An 18,775-nucleotide genomic window follows, 5' to 3' on the forward strand; every position below is an offset into this window, starting at 1 on the left:
GGTATCTTTAAGATTTCCACTTCCAGAGGTTGTGACAGAGGTCCTGTAGACCTGGTTCCTAGAAGAGCATTCCACGGTATAATTCAAATCTGGTCTTAGCGGCAGCCTTTCTGTACACACTTGAGCCGATCAACTTACTTCTGTATCTAGGTTCTTTATCTGAAATGAGAGCACTCCTGGGACACAGCACTAGTGAAACCGCCAGGAAGAGGGGCCTCGGAGCTCCCTGGGTCTGGGTGAGACCTAGCTTGCTGATGACCACGCTGGAGACAACAGTGAGGCTGCCTCACCTCCTTTGCCCTGTGCTGCCCTCTACTTAAGACAAGAGAAATCATTTCGACAGAAGTACTGGCTCCTCAGACTTGTTCTCTTTCAGCAATTACTGCCAAAGGAAATTCTTTGCAGGAGGTTTAAAGTAATGGTTATGTACTGACTGACCTTAAAAGTGCAATGCCAGATAGAAAACAAACCATATTAAAGACTTGAAATTAGCAACCTCGGAATTATACACGCTTTCCCTCCTGGTGAGGTGAATGAGTCAGAAACGAGTTCAAAAAAGAAAAACTAAGGAAAGGCTGTGACCTCAAATACAAGTGTGTGTGTGTGTGTGGGGGGGGTGTATGTATGTGTGTGTGCGTTTTCCTTTTACTACACATTACAGGTCTGAAGTCTATGCTGGGGACCACTTGGTCCACATATGGGAGGGCAGTCTGCTTTGCCTAGGGATTCAAGTCTGCGCTGCTTTCTGTAGACTTAAATTCCCAACCTTCCTTTAGAGGAGAAAAATGAGAGCTGGGTGTAAATCTGGCCTGTCTTCCCATGTGGCCTCCTCTTAAGTGACTGCGGCATAGAGGGCAAAGGCAGCCAGTTGAGACACAGACACCATAACCTGTGGTCTGTGGAAATAACTCCAGTGATGGAATCCAAACTCTTGGTAGCTACTGTTTTCTTTAGAAATGGGAAGAATCAGGTTCGATCTCTAGAACAAGGGAATTTAAACATTCACCAAAAGTTTACTATGAAAGATTTTCCCATGCAGAGAGTACACTGAAGAAGAAAGCTAGTTAATTGCCACAGCTGCTAGTTGTCGTCGTCGTCGTGGTGATCTTAGTAGTAGTCTTAGTCACAGTATTTAAATCTCTGGGTTAGTTCAGCTGAGGCAAACTTGTTTCAAGCAAGTGTGCTGGGTTTCTAAACCCAACAGGTTTTCTCTGATTTACTGATCTACCCGTAGATGATAGTTTTCCCATGAGGGTCAACAAGTACATAGGTTTGTAACTTTCATCGAAAACAGTGCATACAGGGAGTGAGAATGCAGGCTCTAGGACATGTCAGCTCTCAGTGGACAAGAGAGACAGTATGATTCCTTTCGTCTTCTCCCTCCTATGGTGTGGGAGCCACAGACTTTAAAAGAAGATCTGTATCTATATATGTATATTGAGTGGGGGTTTGGTGTAAAGCATTCTGGGTAAATGGTGGGTGGACAAAAGTTAATTACTCTTTATTACTAGGTATTCTCAGTAGTTCAAACTTGAAATATCACCAGCTACTTTGTCATTTAAGTAAATTCTATGTGCTAATCAATAGGGGGCGGGGCACAGAATGTATGGTGGGCCAGAGTATGAAAACGAGAAAAGGACTGGTCCCTGCTCTCAATGAGCTTAAGAAGCCTGGTAGGAGAGTTGTATCTCATACACAAATAACTACAATGGCAAGACACAGGAGCTTTAGGAGAGGATCAGGTAGAATGATTAGTTACACAATACTTATAACTAAGGGCTTGGGTAAGGCATATGGCAGAGCTGGACCTTGAAGGATGGGTAAGATTAGGATTTTTGTAGAGGGGAAGGACATGATGGAGGGTGAGGAGGAGGAGCTGCAGAAAACATGAGCAAACATGGATTCCCTGGATCCAGGGAAGTGGGATGTGTGTAGTAAAGGAAACAGGCTATCCACAGTATTATCCTCCTATATTACGATTACAATTTCCATTGACTTTGCCAGAAGCAGAAAGATATTAAAATATTTATGTGGTCAGTGAGCTTAAATCCAGCACATCTATTTGCGGCAACCACACATACTTGAGTTGATTTCACTCAATTCTTAATAGTCAGAATAAGCCTACAAATAGGTGGTAGGGGATGGGGCTTAGATTTCCTGGCTACCCACAACCTTCAGGGTTTATCATTTGCCTCTCCCTTCTCCTGCTGCAAGTGAATGGTCACCTACTGGTGTTGAGGAAAGGAAACTAGCAGGAAAATCAACAGACCTTAACTCTGGTTCTCTTCCTCAAAATACAAATGGAGCCAGAGAGAGAGCACAGTTGGGAAGGGACCTACCATCAGAAGCACTTACTTGTTGGGCATATCAGGATTGCCCTTTTTCCTACTGCAAGGGTATTAGGCCAGGTCAAGCCTAATAAATCTCAAAGGCTACTTGGTCTTTTTTTATTCCTCAGGGTAAGTGAATCATAAGGATGTCTTTAAATGAGAACTCAAGACCCTAGTTATTCTAGAATCGATAAGGACTTGAACCTAGTAATATCTCATAGGACTCATATGTGAAAACGAAGAGCATTAGCAATTGTCCTTTTCATTGGTATGGGTAGTGAGTATATTTAAACCAAGGTTTTTTTGGTTTCGTTTTGTTTTATTTAAAAGGCCACTTAAGTCCCTCCACCATGGAATATTTTAAGGAGGGCCTTGTGGATTTCAAGAAACAAAGTTCCTTAGTTGCCTGACGGCAGACACCACTTCGTGGGTATCAGATTAAGACAAGCACTTTGATTAGAGCATATCTAAGTATATATATATATAACCAATGTACTAAATCAAGTAAAAAACATGGAGAAATAAATGGTGCTATCACACTTTTTCCTTTTGCTTTATGTCACCAAAAGGCATTCACCTTGGTGGCCACTTTGCACATAATAACATGGTTTCTAAGACCTTACACTTTTCCAATTTTTAACATTTATGCTTTTTAGGCAGTGAAAGAGGTAGGGAATTGTTTAATTTTTTTGTTCATGTTAGGTTTTTCCCTAGCTATATTTCACACTGCCAAGGGAAACCTGGCTATGTTATTAGACCTGTGGCGGGAATAGGAACATCTGATCAACAAATGGTACACTATCAACTGCCACGGACCTCCAGCTCTTTTTCCTGAAATTTGATATGCTTGTAATTTTTTTTTATAGTAATCACTTTGGATATGAGACTGGGTTGTTAACCTGTGCCTGATAGCTAAAAAGGTTTAAATTGCTTTGGGTTTGGCAAATTTCTAATGGCAAATATAGGCTTGTTATTATAAAAAGCAATTAAATGAGAAGATAAATCCAAAGCTACGAAATTTAAATTTCTCCTGCATTTTCAAGATCATAACCAAATAAACCTTGCTAAGAAAAAGTTAAGAGATGGGATGCCTCGGTGGCTCAGTCGGTTAAGCATCTGCCTTCGGCTTGGGTCGTGATCCCGGGAGTCCTGGGATCAAGTCCTGCATCGGGCTCCCTGCTCAGCAGGAAGCCTGCTTCTCCTCCTGCCTGCTGCTCTCACTGCTTGTACTCTCTCTCTCTAACAAATAAATAAAATATAAAAAAAAAAAAGTTAAGAGATTACTGAAATTTTCTTGGTCAAAGAGCATGGTAGTTTAGTATGAAATACTATCTGACTACTAGTAATTACAACACTGGAAGAAAAAAGGCGGAAAAAAAATCAAAGCCAGCATTCCACATACACATATATATGCCAGAGAGCCTCAGTCATACGTATTTTAAAACTAACTAATGTTCTTTTGTAGTGATTATCAGGTTTAACTGCTTTATTTCCATCAGGCCATGAAACTGAGTAGAAATCATTCAATGATTAAATTTGTAAAAGGCTTTAAAGACTTAGTGCTAATAATGTTAAAAATTTCAACGCTGGGAATTCACTTCAAATGGCTGGCTCATAAAGAACTTACAGAGGCACAAATCACTTAAAAAAAAAAAGAGCTCATTCCACCAACGCGGAATGGACTTCCAGTGTGTGTGTATGTGTGTGTGCATACGCACGTGTGTGGGTGCACAAGTTCTGAATCAGAATAATCTTTTTGAAGGGGAAGAGTCGTGCAAATGCTTCCTATATAGGATGGCAAAATAGCTCTAAAAACATCACCAACAATGAATGGAAGCTGAAATTTAAAAAGAAAGACAGCAACCAATGAACTTGCCTAACTTACAGAATTAGCTGCCTTCAGTTCTTATCAGGAGACTGATCTACAACTGCAGTCACAAACCATATTAAAAGTACCTTGTTCAATCATTACTAAGGGCTAGATTAAACAGACCCCATCTTGCTCATCCTTACTATCTTCTCATAGGTGTACAATCACTTTGTCCATAGTGATCTGAGTGTAGGAAATTACAGTGAGCTCCTGATGTACAATGGAGTCTACATACAAAGAAAGATGTCCAAGTAGAACTTCCCAACCCTATTTGTAGGTAAGTGATCATAAAATAGGATTAATGATGCCATCCAGTGGGTATCCTCAAACTATACAAAGAGCAGAAAGGAGGCAGAACTGTGTTCTAAACTTACTTTAGTACCCAAAAATATGGGACTCAAGATAGTAACCCTAATACTGGTGGAGACCATTTGCACACCTCAAGTGTTAAGCTCAGCAATTCAGAGATATTATAAATTTATTTTTAGATCAGTGAATAAAAGTATTCCATAACCGAGTAACAACCTCCACTGACGTCAAGCAGTGCTACGGAAACGTCTACACTGACAGCTCAGTTGCTACCCTCAGTCTCCGTCCTCCTGGAGCATCACAGACAAGGCAGTGCTGATTCAGTTCCAACAGACCACTGGGAGCAGAGAAAATCACGTGCTCTGTGATATTACATGCTGAGGTCTGAACGCCCTCCTGATAAATGCCCCCTTGTTTCACTCCCCTGGCAAAATTTTCTGTTTTATTTCAAACATAGTTACTTTTTCAATATTTCTAACAGGTGAATTTTAAAAATCTTTCTTATGTGTATCCTATTAATATGTTTCTAAAGAATATTTCTCGGTATCATTATCTACTTGCTTTAAAGTTATTTTAGTCACTGAGTGACAGGCTGAAACATGAGTTATAATTTAGAAACTATGGCAATAGCTCTAAAAGTAAGAGCTCATTTTAACACTTCTATTATCCTAAGCTTTATTCTTGTTGTTTTAGTGTAGCTATCTCCTCATTTTACAGAAAATACTTTTGATAAAATGAAGTCACCAATGACTTCTTAAACTGTTAAACCCAGGGTGTTCCACACTCTTCATCTGCCAACTACTGCCATGATTTTTCCATAGGTACTGGCACCACTGCTTATGTAATGTTTTTCTTTAAACGGATTCACTGTATAATCTTAGATCATGTTAAAATGAGAAATCAGTACCACTATTCATAAATCACAGGTTTGATGTGCTATACATTCTTCCTAGTGTCCATCAAAATAAACCATAAATACTAAAATTATTAAAAAAATTTTTTAATACTAAAACTATTTATTTATTTATCTATTTTGCAGCAAAGGCCATAGTCGCCAAACTGTGGAAAGAGCTAAAACTATTTTATTTTTTTTTAAAGATTTTATTTTATTTATTTGACAGAAATCACAAGTAGACAGGCAGACAGAGAGAGAGGAGGAAGCAGGCTTCCCGCTGAGCAGAGAGCCCGATGCGGGGCTCGATCCCAGGACCCTGAGATCATGACCTGAGCTGAAGGCAGAGGCTTTAACCCACTGAGCCACCCAGGCGCCCCCTAAAACCATTTTAAAATGTTAACCTAAATAACACCTGAAAGCTGGTGTGCCTCTAGTGGTATCTGTCCCATACTTGGGGAACTAACACGGAACAGACTACTACTGATTTCTTTTTCCTTCTCAAACCCTCTGTTCTTCTGATCTTGAGGACATAGCTTCCCCTTGACTTCCCAATACTCCTCTACTCCTTCACTGGCTCTGCTCCTTAAATGGCAGTATTTTCTAGGATTCCACCCTTGGCCTTTTCTTCTCACCTTTCACATTCTCTCTGAGGGAGCCAGAGGCATCTCTAAAAGAACATGTCTACTGCGGAACTTATTCTCCAGCCTTATATCAATGCAGAAATTATTTCTTTTCCATATACTCTCTCTTAATTAATGACACTGACATTTATGCAGATACCAAAGTCAGAAACTTCTCTGGTCACTCTCATTCTGAGTCCACTGTTTTCAGCCTTTCCCACCTCAACATTTCCCACAACATCCTCTGCCTCTCTTCACCCTGATCTGACAACTGGCCTCTCATTTCACCGAGAAGCAATCAAAAGTCCACAAGTATACCTATATATTGTCCTGACTCCTATTTCACGACAAACCCTACCCTACGTTTGTGCCTCAGATGCCATCCCCCCATCTATTCAAGAACTTTGCTTCTACAATTAGCTTCTCTCTCTTTTTGCATCCTTAATTTCTCCTTCTTTAATGGATCTCCTTCTTTAATTTCTCCTTCCTTACTGGATCAGTCCTATACAAACATACTGCAAAATGTTCTATTTTTAGAATAAAATCCAAACCAAATTTATCCTTAATCCCTCATCCCTTTCTAACTTCCATCTCATTTTCTTCTTCTCATTTTAGCAAAACTCCTTGAAAGAGTTGCTAGCCATCTCCAAAAACCCCCTTCACAACCCATTTCATACAAACTTTTAGAAGACTGCCAACGACCTCCATGTTCCTAAACTCAATGACTTATTCTCTGTCCTCATCCAACTCACCTCTTAGGATGCATCTGTGTGGTGCAACAATAATGATACAACAGACTACTTCTCAAAAACATTTTCTTCATTTCTGGGACAAAATACTTGCCTGACGTTCCTACTGTCTAGCTGGCTATTCCTTTAGTGTTCTTTCTCTTCTCAACCTCCTAATGCTGACTGGAATATCCTAGTAATTCACTGTTGACCTACTTTCCTTTTTATACAAACCACTGAGGTAACTTCATCCAAGCTCATGATTTAAAATACCATGCCTAAGCCCATGGCTCACAAATTTTCATCTCTAGCCTGGGGCTCTTCCCTGACGATCATGACACTCATATATCTAACTGCCTCCCTAACACTTGCACTGAAACATTTAATAAGCAAACCAATATTAACATTTACAAAGCCAAACTTGTTTGTCTCCCTAAACCTGCTCCTCCTCAGACTTTACTATCTCATTTAACAGCACCAATGGTGATTACAAATCTTACCAAATAGCACCAGTTGCTCAGGTCCCAAATTTAGGAGTTATCCATTACCTCTTTTTCCTTCGTTTCCAACATTCCCTCTGGTAGTGTCTTGTTGGTTCTGTTTTCAAATATGCAACCCAAATACAATGATGACTTTTCACCTTCTCCCCCTTCACCTGGCTGGTTCAAGCCAATACTATCTTTCACCTGTATTTTTGCAACAGCAACCTAATTGGTCTTCCTGCTTGTGCCCTTACCCTGTCACAATCTATTTTCAATAGAGCAGCTAGAGGAAACCTGCTAATATGTAAATCAGACCATTTTTCTTATCTGCTCAAAACCTTCCAAATCATACATCTTTTTCTTGGAATAAAAGCCCAAATTATTAGAATGGTCTGCAAGGCAGTAAAAACATGGTTATATCCTCCTCCCATTCACCTCTGTTTTCATCTCTTGTAGGTCCACTGCAACCATACAGGCCTTCTTGCTATTCCTTGCAAAAGCCTTTGCAACAACTATTCTCTCTCGTATGCTGTATGTCTGCGTGGCCTAAATGCTTACCTCCTTCAAGACTTTGCTCAAATATCACTTTCTCAGTGGGGCCTCTGAACAATCCAGTTTGAATCTCAGCTGACCTCCTGCTCTATTTCTCCTTATCACTATCTTCTAAAGGATGTTAGAAGAGTTTATTTTTTATTATAATAAAATAAATTAATCTATCATCTGCTCCCTGTTTCTCTCCAGTAGAATGAAGCTCCATAAGACCTGGAATTTTTTTTCTGTTTGGTTTCCAGTTCCTAGAATAGTGCCTGGCAGACACTACTGGATGAATGAAAAACTATGCAGTTTTTCACTCGGTTTCCTTTAGTTAAAAGAAAACATTCTGTTGCTTTAGAAGGTTGTATCCATATCAAATTTCACTTTTTCTTAAATATTATTTGGCCAGGTTAACAATCTATAATAACTGGAGGAGAACTGTGGAAAGATCTTAGGCAGGGGCCAACAGGCTCATTCCTCAAAAGAAAAAAAATTTCAAAAGTTCACATCAAAAACCAGAATGTATTTGAAAACTAAAACGAATAATTTTATATTTAATGTCTTTCAGAGGGTGAAGTGTAAAACAACTGGCTATCAGAATTTGACTTACTGTCCTAAGCTCTTATGAAAACCAAAGGTAAACACTTTGTTCATGAAAGCTAAATGCTGGGAATCCCAAAAGATTAAAAAAAAAAAAAAAAAAAAAAAAAAAGCAAGTACAGCCGCCAGATCTGTGTATAATCAATTCAGAAGGGACAAAGGTGACAAGCTACACCGAAAGGGACTGTTTAAGATGTGCCTTTAGGGTTATGACTGCCCCCATAATCTAGTTCCGGTTCACACTTTATACAGGGAAGTAACTCTTTTCAGTGATGACATAAAAAGTCAGTGATTATACCACCTTCACAAAAAATGTCTCAAGAATGAATTATTTCAATCATAGCAGTGGAATAAGTTATTACTCATTGGGAGTAACAGAATTATGCACAGGAACCACAGTGGCCTTGGAAGGCAGAGGACTCAGATTTCAATCTCGGCTCTACCACTGAGTGACACTTGACTTGAGTAACTCATAATCTTTGCTTCTAAACTCATCAAAAGGGGCCTTTACCTATTCCCCCTCTACCACATAGATCCTTGTCAAAGGATAATTTCTAAACCAAATAATTATAGCCCTTTTTAGTAAAGAAACATGAAAATCTTAAAAACATAAGAGAGTTACATTCGGCTTTGTTGCAGGATATGCTTACATTTAAGGATTTTGAAATCTGTAGCATATTAAACCAAAGTTTTATTTCTTCTTATGGAAATAAATGGAGGGAAGCTAACTAGTAGCATATTAAAAATGCTGTAAAAACTGGAACTTTAAGACTTTATCTTGTTTTTTAAAGCAGACATCTTCATTAATTTTTATGAAGAATATCATAAAGCAAAGTCTTAATTGCAGGTAGCATATCCTGGGTAGTCCACAGGAGGGCAGCAAAATGCAAGATTTCTTTTTCTTCAAAATCTAAACTCCAAGTAAAATTGCTTTAAGCCACAAGTTATAAATCTACAGAAATTTAGGTTGAAGAACATAGACTAAAACTATAGGTAATGAACCAAATTATAAAAAGAGATATGATTTAGGTAAGTAAAATTATTAGGTAAATAAAATTATTAGGTTAAAAAATTTTTTTTTCTCTAGTGGTGAAAGCTTTCAAATACATATTATTGAAAAACCAGCATAAAATTCTAAGCATAGATAGATATTAAAGTCTGAGTCCTACTGTACAACATTTATCTGTCATTTCTTAAGATCTGGGTCAGTTTTTTGTTTTTTTTTTAAAGATTTTATTTATTTATTTGAGAGAGAGAGAATGAGGAAGAGAGAGAGAGAGAGCATGAGAAGGGAGAGGGTCAGAGGGAGAAGCAGACTCCCTGCCGAGCAGGAAGCCTGATGCGGGAATTGATCCAGGGACTCCAGGATCATGACCCTAAGCCGAAGGCAGTCGCCCAACTGAGACACCCACGTGCCCCTGGGTCAGTATTTTTAAGTGGGCATGTGTCTTAGTGAATTATGAAAAGACCAGAGAAATTCTGGGTTAGATGCTTAATTATATTCAGCAAATACCAAAGCCATTGTCAGTGGTATATCTGTAAGCATCTCATGTAACTGATGTCTAATAAATATGACCGGACATTGCTCTTATGTTTCCTAACAAAAGAAAAATAATACTGGATGAAAAATACTGAAAATAAAGTAAAACCATACATATCAGAGACATAATAATAAAATAATCTAGACTGCTTAAATAGTAGAAAAATATCTTTGCTAGATATAACTTTTTGATTAGCAAATTAATGAAGTTGAAGGAAAAAGTACTTAGAAAATATTTTGGAGTAAAATCCATTAAGTGTATTTTTCTGGACTTCTTGACAGATTCAAAATTTAATCATTCTGCTTATATTGTTACTAAAATTTATTTTCCATTTTTGGTCCTTAGAGAAGATAATCATTACTTCATAAAGTTTCATTCTTTCTGACACCTATATTGTTTCCAGTTAAAAGAAAAGTCCTTTTTTAGTATTGGGCACTGAAAAGAACTTACTTACACTTGAAAGCACGGCAAGTTTACTTACAGATTCCATTTTACTTTAAAAAGGGCCAAGTATGTTGTTATTGAAGAATGGGTTTGTTAAAGTGGCACATTCAGTTCTATTTAAGATAAACTGTGAAATAACAAACCATTAAATGTGGTAAAATGTATGTATTTCAAAACTGCCACAATAAATGTTTAATCAAAACTGAAAGTGCTAGCCTCTCTTTTAATAGTTAGCTCAAGAGTAGACAATTTAAAAATCAACCTATTGGGGCACCTGGGTGGCTCAGTGGGTTAAAGCCTCTGCCTTCAGCTCAGGTCATGATCCCAGGGTCCTGGAATCGAGCCCCGTATCGGGCTCTCTGCTCAGCGGGGAGCCTGCTTCCTCCTCTCTCTCTGTCTGCTTCTCTGCCTACTTGTGATCTCTGTCTGTCAAATAAATAAATTAAAAAAAAAAATTTAGGGGCGCCTGGGTGGCTCAGTGGGTTAAGCCTCTGCCTTCAGCTCAGGTCATGGTCTCGGGCTCCTGGGATCGAGCCCCGCATCGGGCTCTCTGCTCAGCGGGGAGCCTGCTTCCCTTCCTCTCTCCGCCTGCCTGTCTGCCTACTTGTGATCTCTGCCTGTCAAATAAATAAATAAAATCTTTAAAAAAAAAAAAAAAATTTAAAAATGAACCTATTAAAGCTTTCCTTCCCAGCATCGTTGAAACTGGGGTACTGATATAAAACTACCTATAAAAGAGAAGAATTTATTAAAAGCTATTCAAAGGAGAGAGAAAGAGATGATGTCAAGTACTTTCTATATAAGAACATACACCTAACACATGGTAGTCAACAGAAGTTTAGAAAAACTGTCAGATAAATAATTATGCATTGACACAGGTTTTGGCTATAAAGCCTTTACAAGTGGAAACATTTTGTAAGCACAGTGATTGTGTATTTTTAAGTTGAACGAAGTACCTGTGCAAACATTCCAAGAAGCATACACTGAAAATCTGTGTGAAAAATTCCATGATTACATATGAAAAGCAATAAAATACTTGCTCATGTTAACAGACTGCCTATGCCTACAATTTTAGCATTAAGTTCATATCATCCAAGAGATTATACTATGTTATAGTGACTGTAAAAACAGTTACTAACATGGATCTTTAAAGAAAATAATTTGTTAAAGACTAACAATAATGGTCAGAAAATTATTAAAGAAATGTTTTCTAAGAGTAACTAGTTATTTTTGATCTTGAAGAAAAGCTTATCTGTAAAGCTTTTAAATAGTAGCTTTTTTTTTAATGTTAGCTTTTCTTTTTTTTTTTTAAAGATTTTATTTACTTATTTGATAGAGATCACAAGTAGGCAGAGCAACAGCCAGAGAGAGAGAGGGAGAAGCAGACTCCCTGCTGAGCAGAGAGCCTGATGTGGGGCTCGATCCCAGGACCCTGGGATCATGACCCGAGCCGAAGGCAGAGGCTTTAACCCACTGAGCCATCCAGACGCCTCTTAAATGGTAGCTTTTCAAACAGACTTTCATAAAGTAATGACTTATGTTGGGATGGTGAGGGTAAGGGCAGCTGAAATTCTCTAATAAAAATCAACATGAATTCCTTGATTACTATATGGAAAAAGAATCATAAGCTTTGTTGATATCTTGAAAACTTCATACTGTCATAATAAAAACTTCAGAAAGATAATGTCTCAGACAAGTAGGATAACTTATGAAGTTATTTCAATATTTAAAAATTATTTCAATATTGCAAAAGTGAAAAAGCAAAAGGCAGACAATCATCTGAAGGTACAGAAATGCTAACCACTATTCACAGGTTTTTCTCTTTTTTGTCCTCAACCATTTAGTAAAGCTCAGAGATAAAGGAGATTAAACTGGGTTTTCAAATACAAGAAGTTCAAGTTCAAGGAGATACTTGTTGCTTTGAAGTTTCAGCTTTTCAAAGCTGGAACTCAGCAAAGTAAATGCAAATGTACAGGATTCCTGTGGAAACAGTAATGTAAAAACACTGTCAAAGAAAAAAATGAATACAGAAATGAACTCAGTATTGTCAATGATGTTGTCAACTTAGAAAATGCTATAGCATACATTTCCATCAGGCGGTATCAGTAGTTAGCAGATGGTGGATTCTCTTCTAAAGTAATTAATCGCAACATAAAAGGGGCTAAATTAAAAAAAATTTGTTCAAGAGCTCTCTCTGAAACAACTAAAAAAATATTCCCTCTTCCCAAGTCAAATTATTTTCTTTTATTGTATTAGATCAAGTAATAATATCTGTGGGATACCTGGACAACTAAATATTAAGATACTACAACTTCGTAGATTGGTTTCAGGTTATTAGTTTCCTGGGCTAGTTGAAATTATGCTCTGGGGAAGAAGTTTGAGACAACTGAATTCCTTCTCTTGACATGACTGACATAAAATAATAATAAATTTCAAGAAACTGAAATCCTAAGCAAAAGCATGTAAAGTAATATTAGCAAAAAGGCTTTTTAGAAGAGCGTCACTATATATATACACAAAACTCTTCTTTCCAATAACAAAGACATCAAGAGGGGCGAGGGAGATGAAAACAGGTAAAAAAATATGAGATACTATTAATAAAAGCAGCTCATTGAAAAAAAGTGAAATTCTGTTTACAAGGCTATTGTTAGGTAATCTAGGGAATTTAAGAGACCACAACATATTTTCTGGAATTAAGTAAGAAGATAAAGATCCATAACTCGCACCTTTAAGGTGGAACTATTTTGTACTTATTATGAATTTCTAATGGCTTACTTTTACCCAATACCTATCATGTGATAAGGATCTTATTTAATCCTACCAACAGGTCTATGGCATAGATTTTCCCTTTCATTTTATAGATGAGGATGGAAGCTACCTTACAGGGATCAAAAACACCGTAACGGGAGCTAGGGCTCAGACATGAGTCTGCAGGACTCTGTTGCATCGCTCAGCTATGCACTGTTGTGTTGCTGACACACTTAGGCCTTCCTCACTCATGCAAGCAACTCCAGATTGTGCTCAGTTCTTATCCACAACTGAGCAATGGAGTTTTGCTGCTACTAGATTTTTAGTTTCTTCACTAAAAAATTGGGCTCTGATACTTAAAAATGTACACTACTTACTGCCTATCATTTCAATAAGATCCCAAGGCAGTCTAGCACAGTGAATGGAAAACCATTTGCAGGATGTATATTTTCCTTCAGTGAAGCAGATGGACTGATAATGCTCTGCTTGAATATTACAATCTGATCTGAGCATTAACAAAGCACCCATGGTGTGTTCTACAACAGCAAGGTCCTGAGGGTCCACATAGATGTAAACCTCACCTCTCCTAGCTCAAGCCAAAGGTTTTTTTATTCTTATAGTGAAAATTAAACAAGTAAATAAACATAATGGAATCCTTAAGGAGTTCTAACTGATGAATTTACAATAGTTCAGATAGCTATTGACTCAACAAATAATTTTTTACCCAGATGAATACACTTCTGCACAGGTGTGTATGTGTGTGTGTGTGTGTGTGTATGTGTATGTGTATGTATATGTATATGTGTGTATATATATACTGGTGGCTGTTGGAGAAAGTGGAAGTATGCAAGACGATACCCCTCAGTGTCAGGGGACTACTTTAAAGTGCAGTCAAGATCTGGATCATCTTCACTGAAAAGCAAGGGGGTATATTTCAGTGAATGAGGATCAGATCTTTAAATCTTATTGCAGGTTGTCTATATGGAGATATATATATATCTATATATATATATATATATATAGATATATATAAAATATATCCCTTATCATGAATATCAGTCATTAAGAAACATCATAGATTCTGGGGAGAGAAAAAACTCTCACATCTATCAATCTCAGTTGAATACACTTTAGTCAGCCTTTTTCAACGGGTTCTAGGACAGAATTAGACACAATACCCTAAGGCATATATATGTAAGTAATGAATTAATTTCCTTCTGATGTATGTAGAATTATACTAATGATGTAAAATCCCTGGGAAAAACAGAGAAAATCATTTTCTGTGTTCTGCTGATCAGAACAGGAACCCTGGTTGAGCTCATTATTTTGCCAGCATTTAACAGCTGCTTACCACTGCAAACAGAAGAGGTGATGTTGTACAGAAAAGGATAAAACTGCATACAGCGTATCAACTTCAGGCTGTTTTCACATTCTGGGCATTTGGTCGTTAATTTCAAAGCCTGTCTAAAGGCCTCAAGTGCCCCACTGATATTCTTCAGAGCAAGGTAAGCATTTCCCAGGCTCAAAAAGGTCAGGGGCTGAAAAACAAAATTAGAAAAATGTTAGTGAATTAATATTTCCTGAGAGTTACAAAACTTCTGAAGTATACGTCTTTTGGCTTCTTTTAGGTTATCCCATAATAGTTAATGGCTAACTGTCCATTCTATTTAAATCATCCAATTCTACAATTTTACCCTTTTACTAAAATAAAAAATAAAGTGTAATATACACTAAAGTATATAGATCAGTGAATTTTTATATGTGTATATATCCCTGTAACAACCTCTCATCCCAAGATATAAAACATTTAGAATGTTTCTAAGACTCCAAAGGATTCCCTTGGGCAACCCAACCCAAATCCCAGATGCAACCAGTGTCGTTACGTTCTAGCACCATACATTAACTCTGCCTGTCCTGAAACCTCATATAAATGCAATCAAACAGCATGTTCCCTTCCATGTATATGTAATCTGTACACTTTTGTAGATTCTTTTACTCAATACAATATCTAAGGTTTATAAAACTGAATGTTTTTTGTATATAGTAGTTTATTATTTTTTTTAATTGATGTGTAATGTCTACCATGTGAATACATAGTTTGTTCATTCTCCTACTGATAAGCATTTGGACTGTTTCCAGTTTTGGGCTATGATGAATAAAGCTACTATGAACATTTTTGCAACTACCTTTTGATAGACATATTTGCTCATTTTCCTTGGATATATACTCAGCAGTGGGTCTTAGGGCAGGCATATATTTAGTTTTATAAGATATAACCATTTTTTTTTAAGATTTTTATTTATTTATTTGAGACAGAGAGTATGAATGGGGGTAGGTGCAAGGGGGAGGGAGAAGGACAAGAAGACTCTGAACTGAGTGTGGGCTTTAAAGTGCAGTCAAGGTGGGGCTCAATTCCACAACCCCGAGATCACAACCTGAGCCAAAACCAAGAGTTGGGTGCTTAACTGACTGTGCCACCGAGGCGTCCCACAACCAAGGAGTTTTCTAACTCCTGGGATGTACAAATTTACACTCTTACCAGGAAGTATGAGAATCTATTAGTACTGTCAGTTCTTTAAATTTAGCTGTTTTAGAGAAATAATGAAGTAGCATCTCGATGTGGTTTCAGTTTGTATTTCCTTGATTAGTACTGGTGTTGAATATTTTGTCATGTGCTTATGGCCATTTGGATATCCTCATTTCTGAAGTGCCTGTTGTTTTCCCCATTTAAAAAAAAAAAAAAAAAAAAACAACCACAGGTTGTCTTTTCCTTACTGATTTGAAGGAACTCTTTATATATGTACCAGATATGGGTCCTTTGTTGGAAATATTTATTGCAAATATCTTCTCCCAGTATGGGGTTTGCCTTTTATTCTTTGACTAGTATCTCTGATAAAAAGACATTCTTACTTTTGATGAATTTCTGTTTACAGATATATACATGAATATGTATATGTAAAATATATATTTTACAGTTAGAGCTTTTTTAAATGTTTGCCTACTATAACATCATGAAGACCATCCCTTATTTTTTCATCAAGCTTTACTATTTCATGTTTCACATTCTGGTACATGATCCACCTCAACTTAATTCTGTGTATGAAGTGAGGGAGGAGTCAAGGTTCATTTCTTTTTCCCCAGGGATATCCAAGTATTCCAGCATTACTTACTGAAAAACCACCAGGTGTCCCTATTGCCCTGAACTACTAGTATATCTTTGTCATAAATCAAGTAACCATATATACAGGGGGTACTTCTAATTTTTCTCTTATGTTTTATTGATATGTTTGAGTATCCTTGTGCCAATACCACACTGACCTAATTACAGCAAGTCCTGAAATATAGTAATAGAAGCCTTCCCACTGTTTTTTTCTTCCCCTCACCCACAAATTTTCTGGCTATTCTAGATCCATTTCTGTGTAGATTTTAGAATCAATTTATCCATTTACACACACATATACATGCAATCACCGGAAGTTCAGGGTTAAATCTATAAATCAATTCTGGAGAGAACTTACATCTTAATATTGAAACCCTCCAATGCATGAGTATAATGTCTCTTCACCTATTTAGGTCTACTTTGTCTTAGCAATATTTTGCAATCCAGTATAGAACTCTTATATCTTTCTTTAAATTTATTTCTAGGTATCTTGCTTGTTATTATAAATAGTTTTTGTATTCTATTTTCCAATTGTTTGTTGAGACTGTTTTTATAAGCAGCCCTATGTATTCAGTTTAGGTCCTTTTAGTTGAAATACACCTATGCTTGTTAATTTGTATTTGCTTGTGTACAAACCATTTTTTCTACACTTATTTTATCATTAAAAATATTTTAAAGGATCTAAGAACGTTTTATTTTTCAAACTGTACAGTATATCCCTATGAAAAGCAATACCTATGATTTATGCAACTACTTGCTTTTTTTTTTTCCCCTTCTAACTACTTGCTTTTGATTCAGGCTGTTATTTATTTATTTATTTTTTAAAGATTTTATTGATTTATTTCACATAGAGAGAGAGAGAGACAGCAAGAGAGGGAATACAAGAAGGGGAAGTCGGAGAGGGAGAAGCAGGCTTCCTGCTGAGCAAGGAGCCCGATGCAGGGCTCGATGCCAGGACCCCGGGATCATGACCTGAGCCGAAGGCAGATGCTTAACAACGGAGCCACCCAGGCGCCCCTGATTCAGGCTGTTAGGTCATCCACAATATCTCATTATAACCAAACCAAGGTATACAAAATATTCCATATCACAGAGGCATAATCTAAGTAGCTCTCAGATTACATTTAAAATCTTACTTTGTGGTTCATACCCAGATGCAATTAAATCCCATATTTGGATTTCAAAGTGTCTTTATATTTTCACATAAGGAAACAAAATGTTTATTCCTATGACCAGAATGATGGTTGTGCAAATATCTTATATTGAGATAAACTCATTAGTATTTTAGGAAAAAAATGAATTTTCATCAGTGCATCCAGAAAATAACTGAGTTTTTACTACTGTTTTATATACTGGGGATACAGCAGAAAATAAGAAAGATAAGTCCCTGCCTTTGTAGATGTTTTAGTCAAGTGTCGTAAAAACATGAGGGTATCACACAAGTATGAGAAGAATGTGATGGAGAAGAGTATAGCTGGGAAGAAACATTAAATAGACCAAAGTGGGGAACAGAATGCCATTTTAAATACTGGAGGAAGGGAAAGACCTACTGAGTAGTTAATATTTTAAAGGATTTCAAGGAGACGAGGCAAGCTATGAAGAATCTTGGTGGAGTGAAGTATCCAAACAGAGAAAATAGAAGGTTCAAAGAGGCTGAGGTGGGAGCATACCTAGTGTGTTCAAGGAAATGCAGAGGTAAGTGAGGCTAGAACAGAATGAGCAAAGGAATGATTTCATGGGGATGAGGTCAGAAAAATAACAAAGTCATGTAAGCCCTTCTACACTATTATAAATTCTTGTCTTTTACTATGAGTTACGTGGAGAACCATTGCGGAGATTTAAACAAATGACAACATATGACCTTTCATAAGGATCTTACTGATTGCTATGAATAGACTACAGGGGGACAAATGCCAAAAGCAGAGAAGTTAGGCCGGAGACTAATGAAATAATTCAGAATAGATAATGGTATATTGGATCAGACAGCAGTGGAGATAAACTGCAATTCTGGGTATATTTTGAAAATATCAGCAAGGTAAGTTAATACACTGAATTTACCCTGAGAGAGGAAAAAAGGTGTGAAGGACGGCTCCAAGTTTTTATCCTGAACTACTAGCTTTACTGTTTCCTGAAATGGGAAAGATAGAGAAGAAAAGACTGGAACAATGTAAAGGAGCTTAGTTTTGGCCTTTAGTTCTAAAGTGTGTTTTAGATATCCACATGGCGGTCAAGTAAGCTGCTGGATAAAGGATCTGCAGTTCAGAGCAAACCTGACAGGTGACACAAGACGGAAATGATAGGGTTCTCAAGATGTGGTGCTGGAACAACCGGATGTCTATGTGATACGAACTTTGATGAATGAACTCTGATCTCCACTTTGTATTACAAAAACAATTTAACTTGAAATGGTTCACAAACCTAAATGTAAAACCTAAAACTTCAAATGGTCTCAAAGACAACATAGGAAAATATTTTACTGTATTTGAGTCAGCTATTTAAAGACAAGTAATAGCA

General features: G+C 37.1%; 1 protein-coding gene across 2 annotated transcripts in view; it reads right to left on the reverse strand.

Annotated features, from left to right (window-relative positions):
* The window catches only part of LOC111149515 (tetratricopeptide repeat domain 17), a 119,433-nt gene that overhangs the window by 49,788 nt on the left and 50,870 nt on the right, over positions 1–18,775 (reverse strand). For both annotated transcript variants that reach the window (XM_022506613.1, XM_022506612.1), the window contains exon 16: positions 14,453–14,639. In XM_022506613.1, coding sequence (XP_022362321.1) covers positions 14,453–14,639 — 187 coding nt within the window. The remainder of the gene's footprint in view (positions 1–14,452; positions 14,640–18,775) is intronic.

The sequence above is a fragment of the Enhydra lutris genome, unplaced genomic scaffold, assembly GCF_002288905.1.
Source record: "Enhydra lutris kenyoni isolate GAN:26980312 unplaced genomic scaffold, ASM228890v2 scaffoldscaffold22, whole genome shotgun sequence".
Classification (NCBI taxonomy): Eukaryota; Metazoa; Chordata; class Mammalia; order Carnivora; family Mustelidae; genus Enhydra; species Enhydra lutris.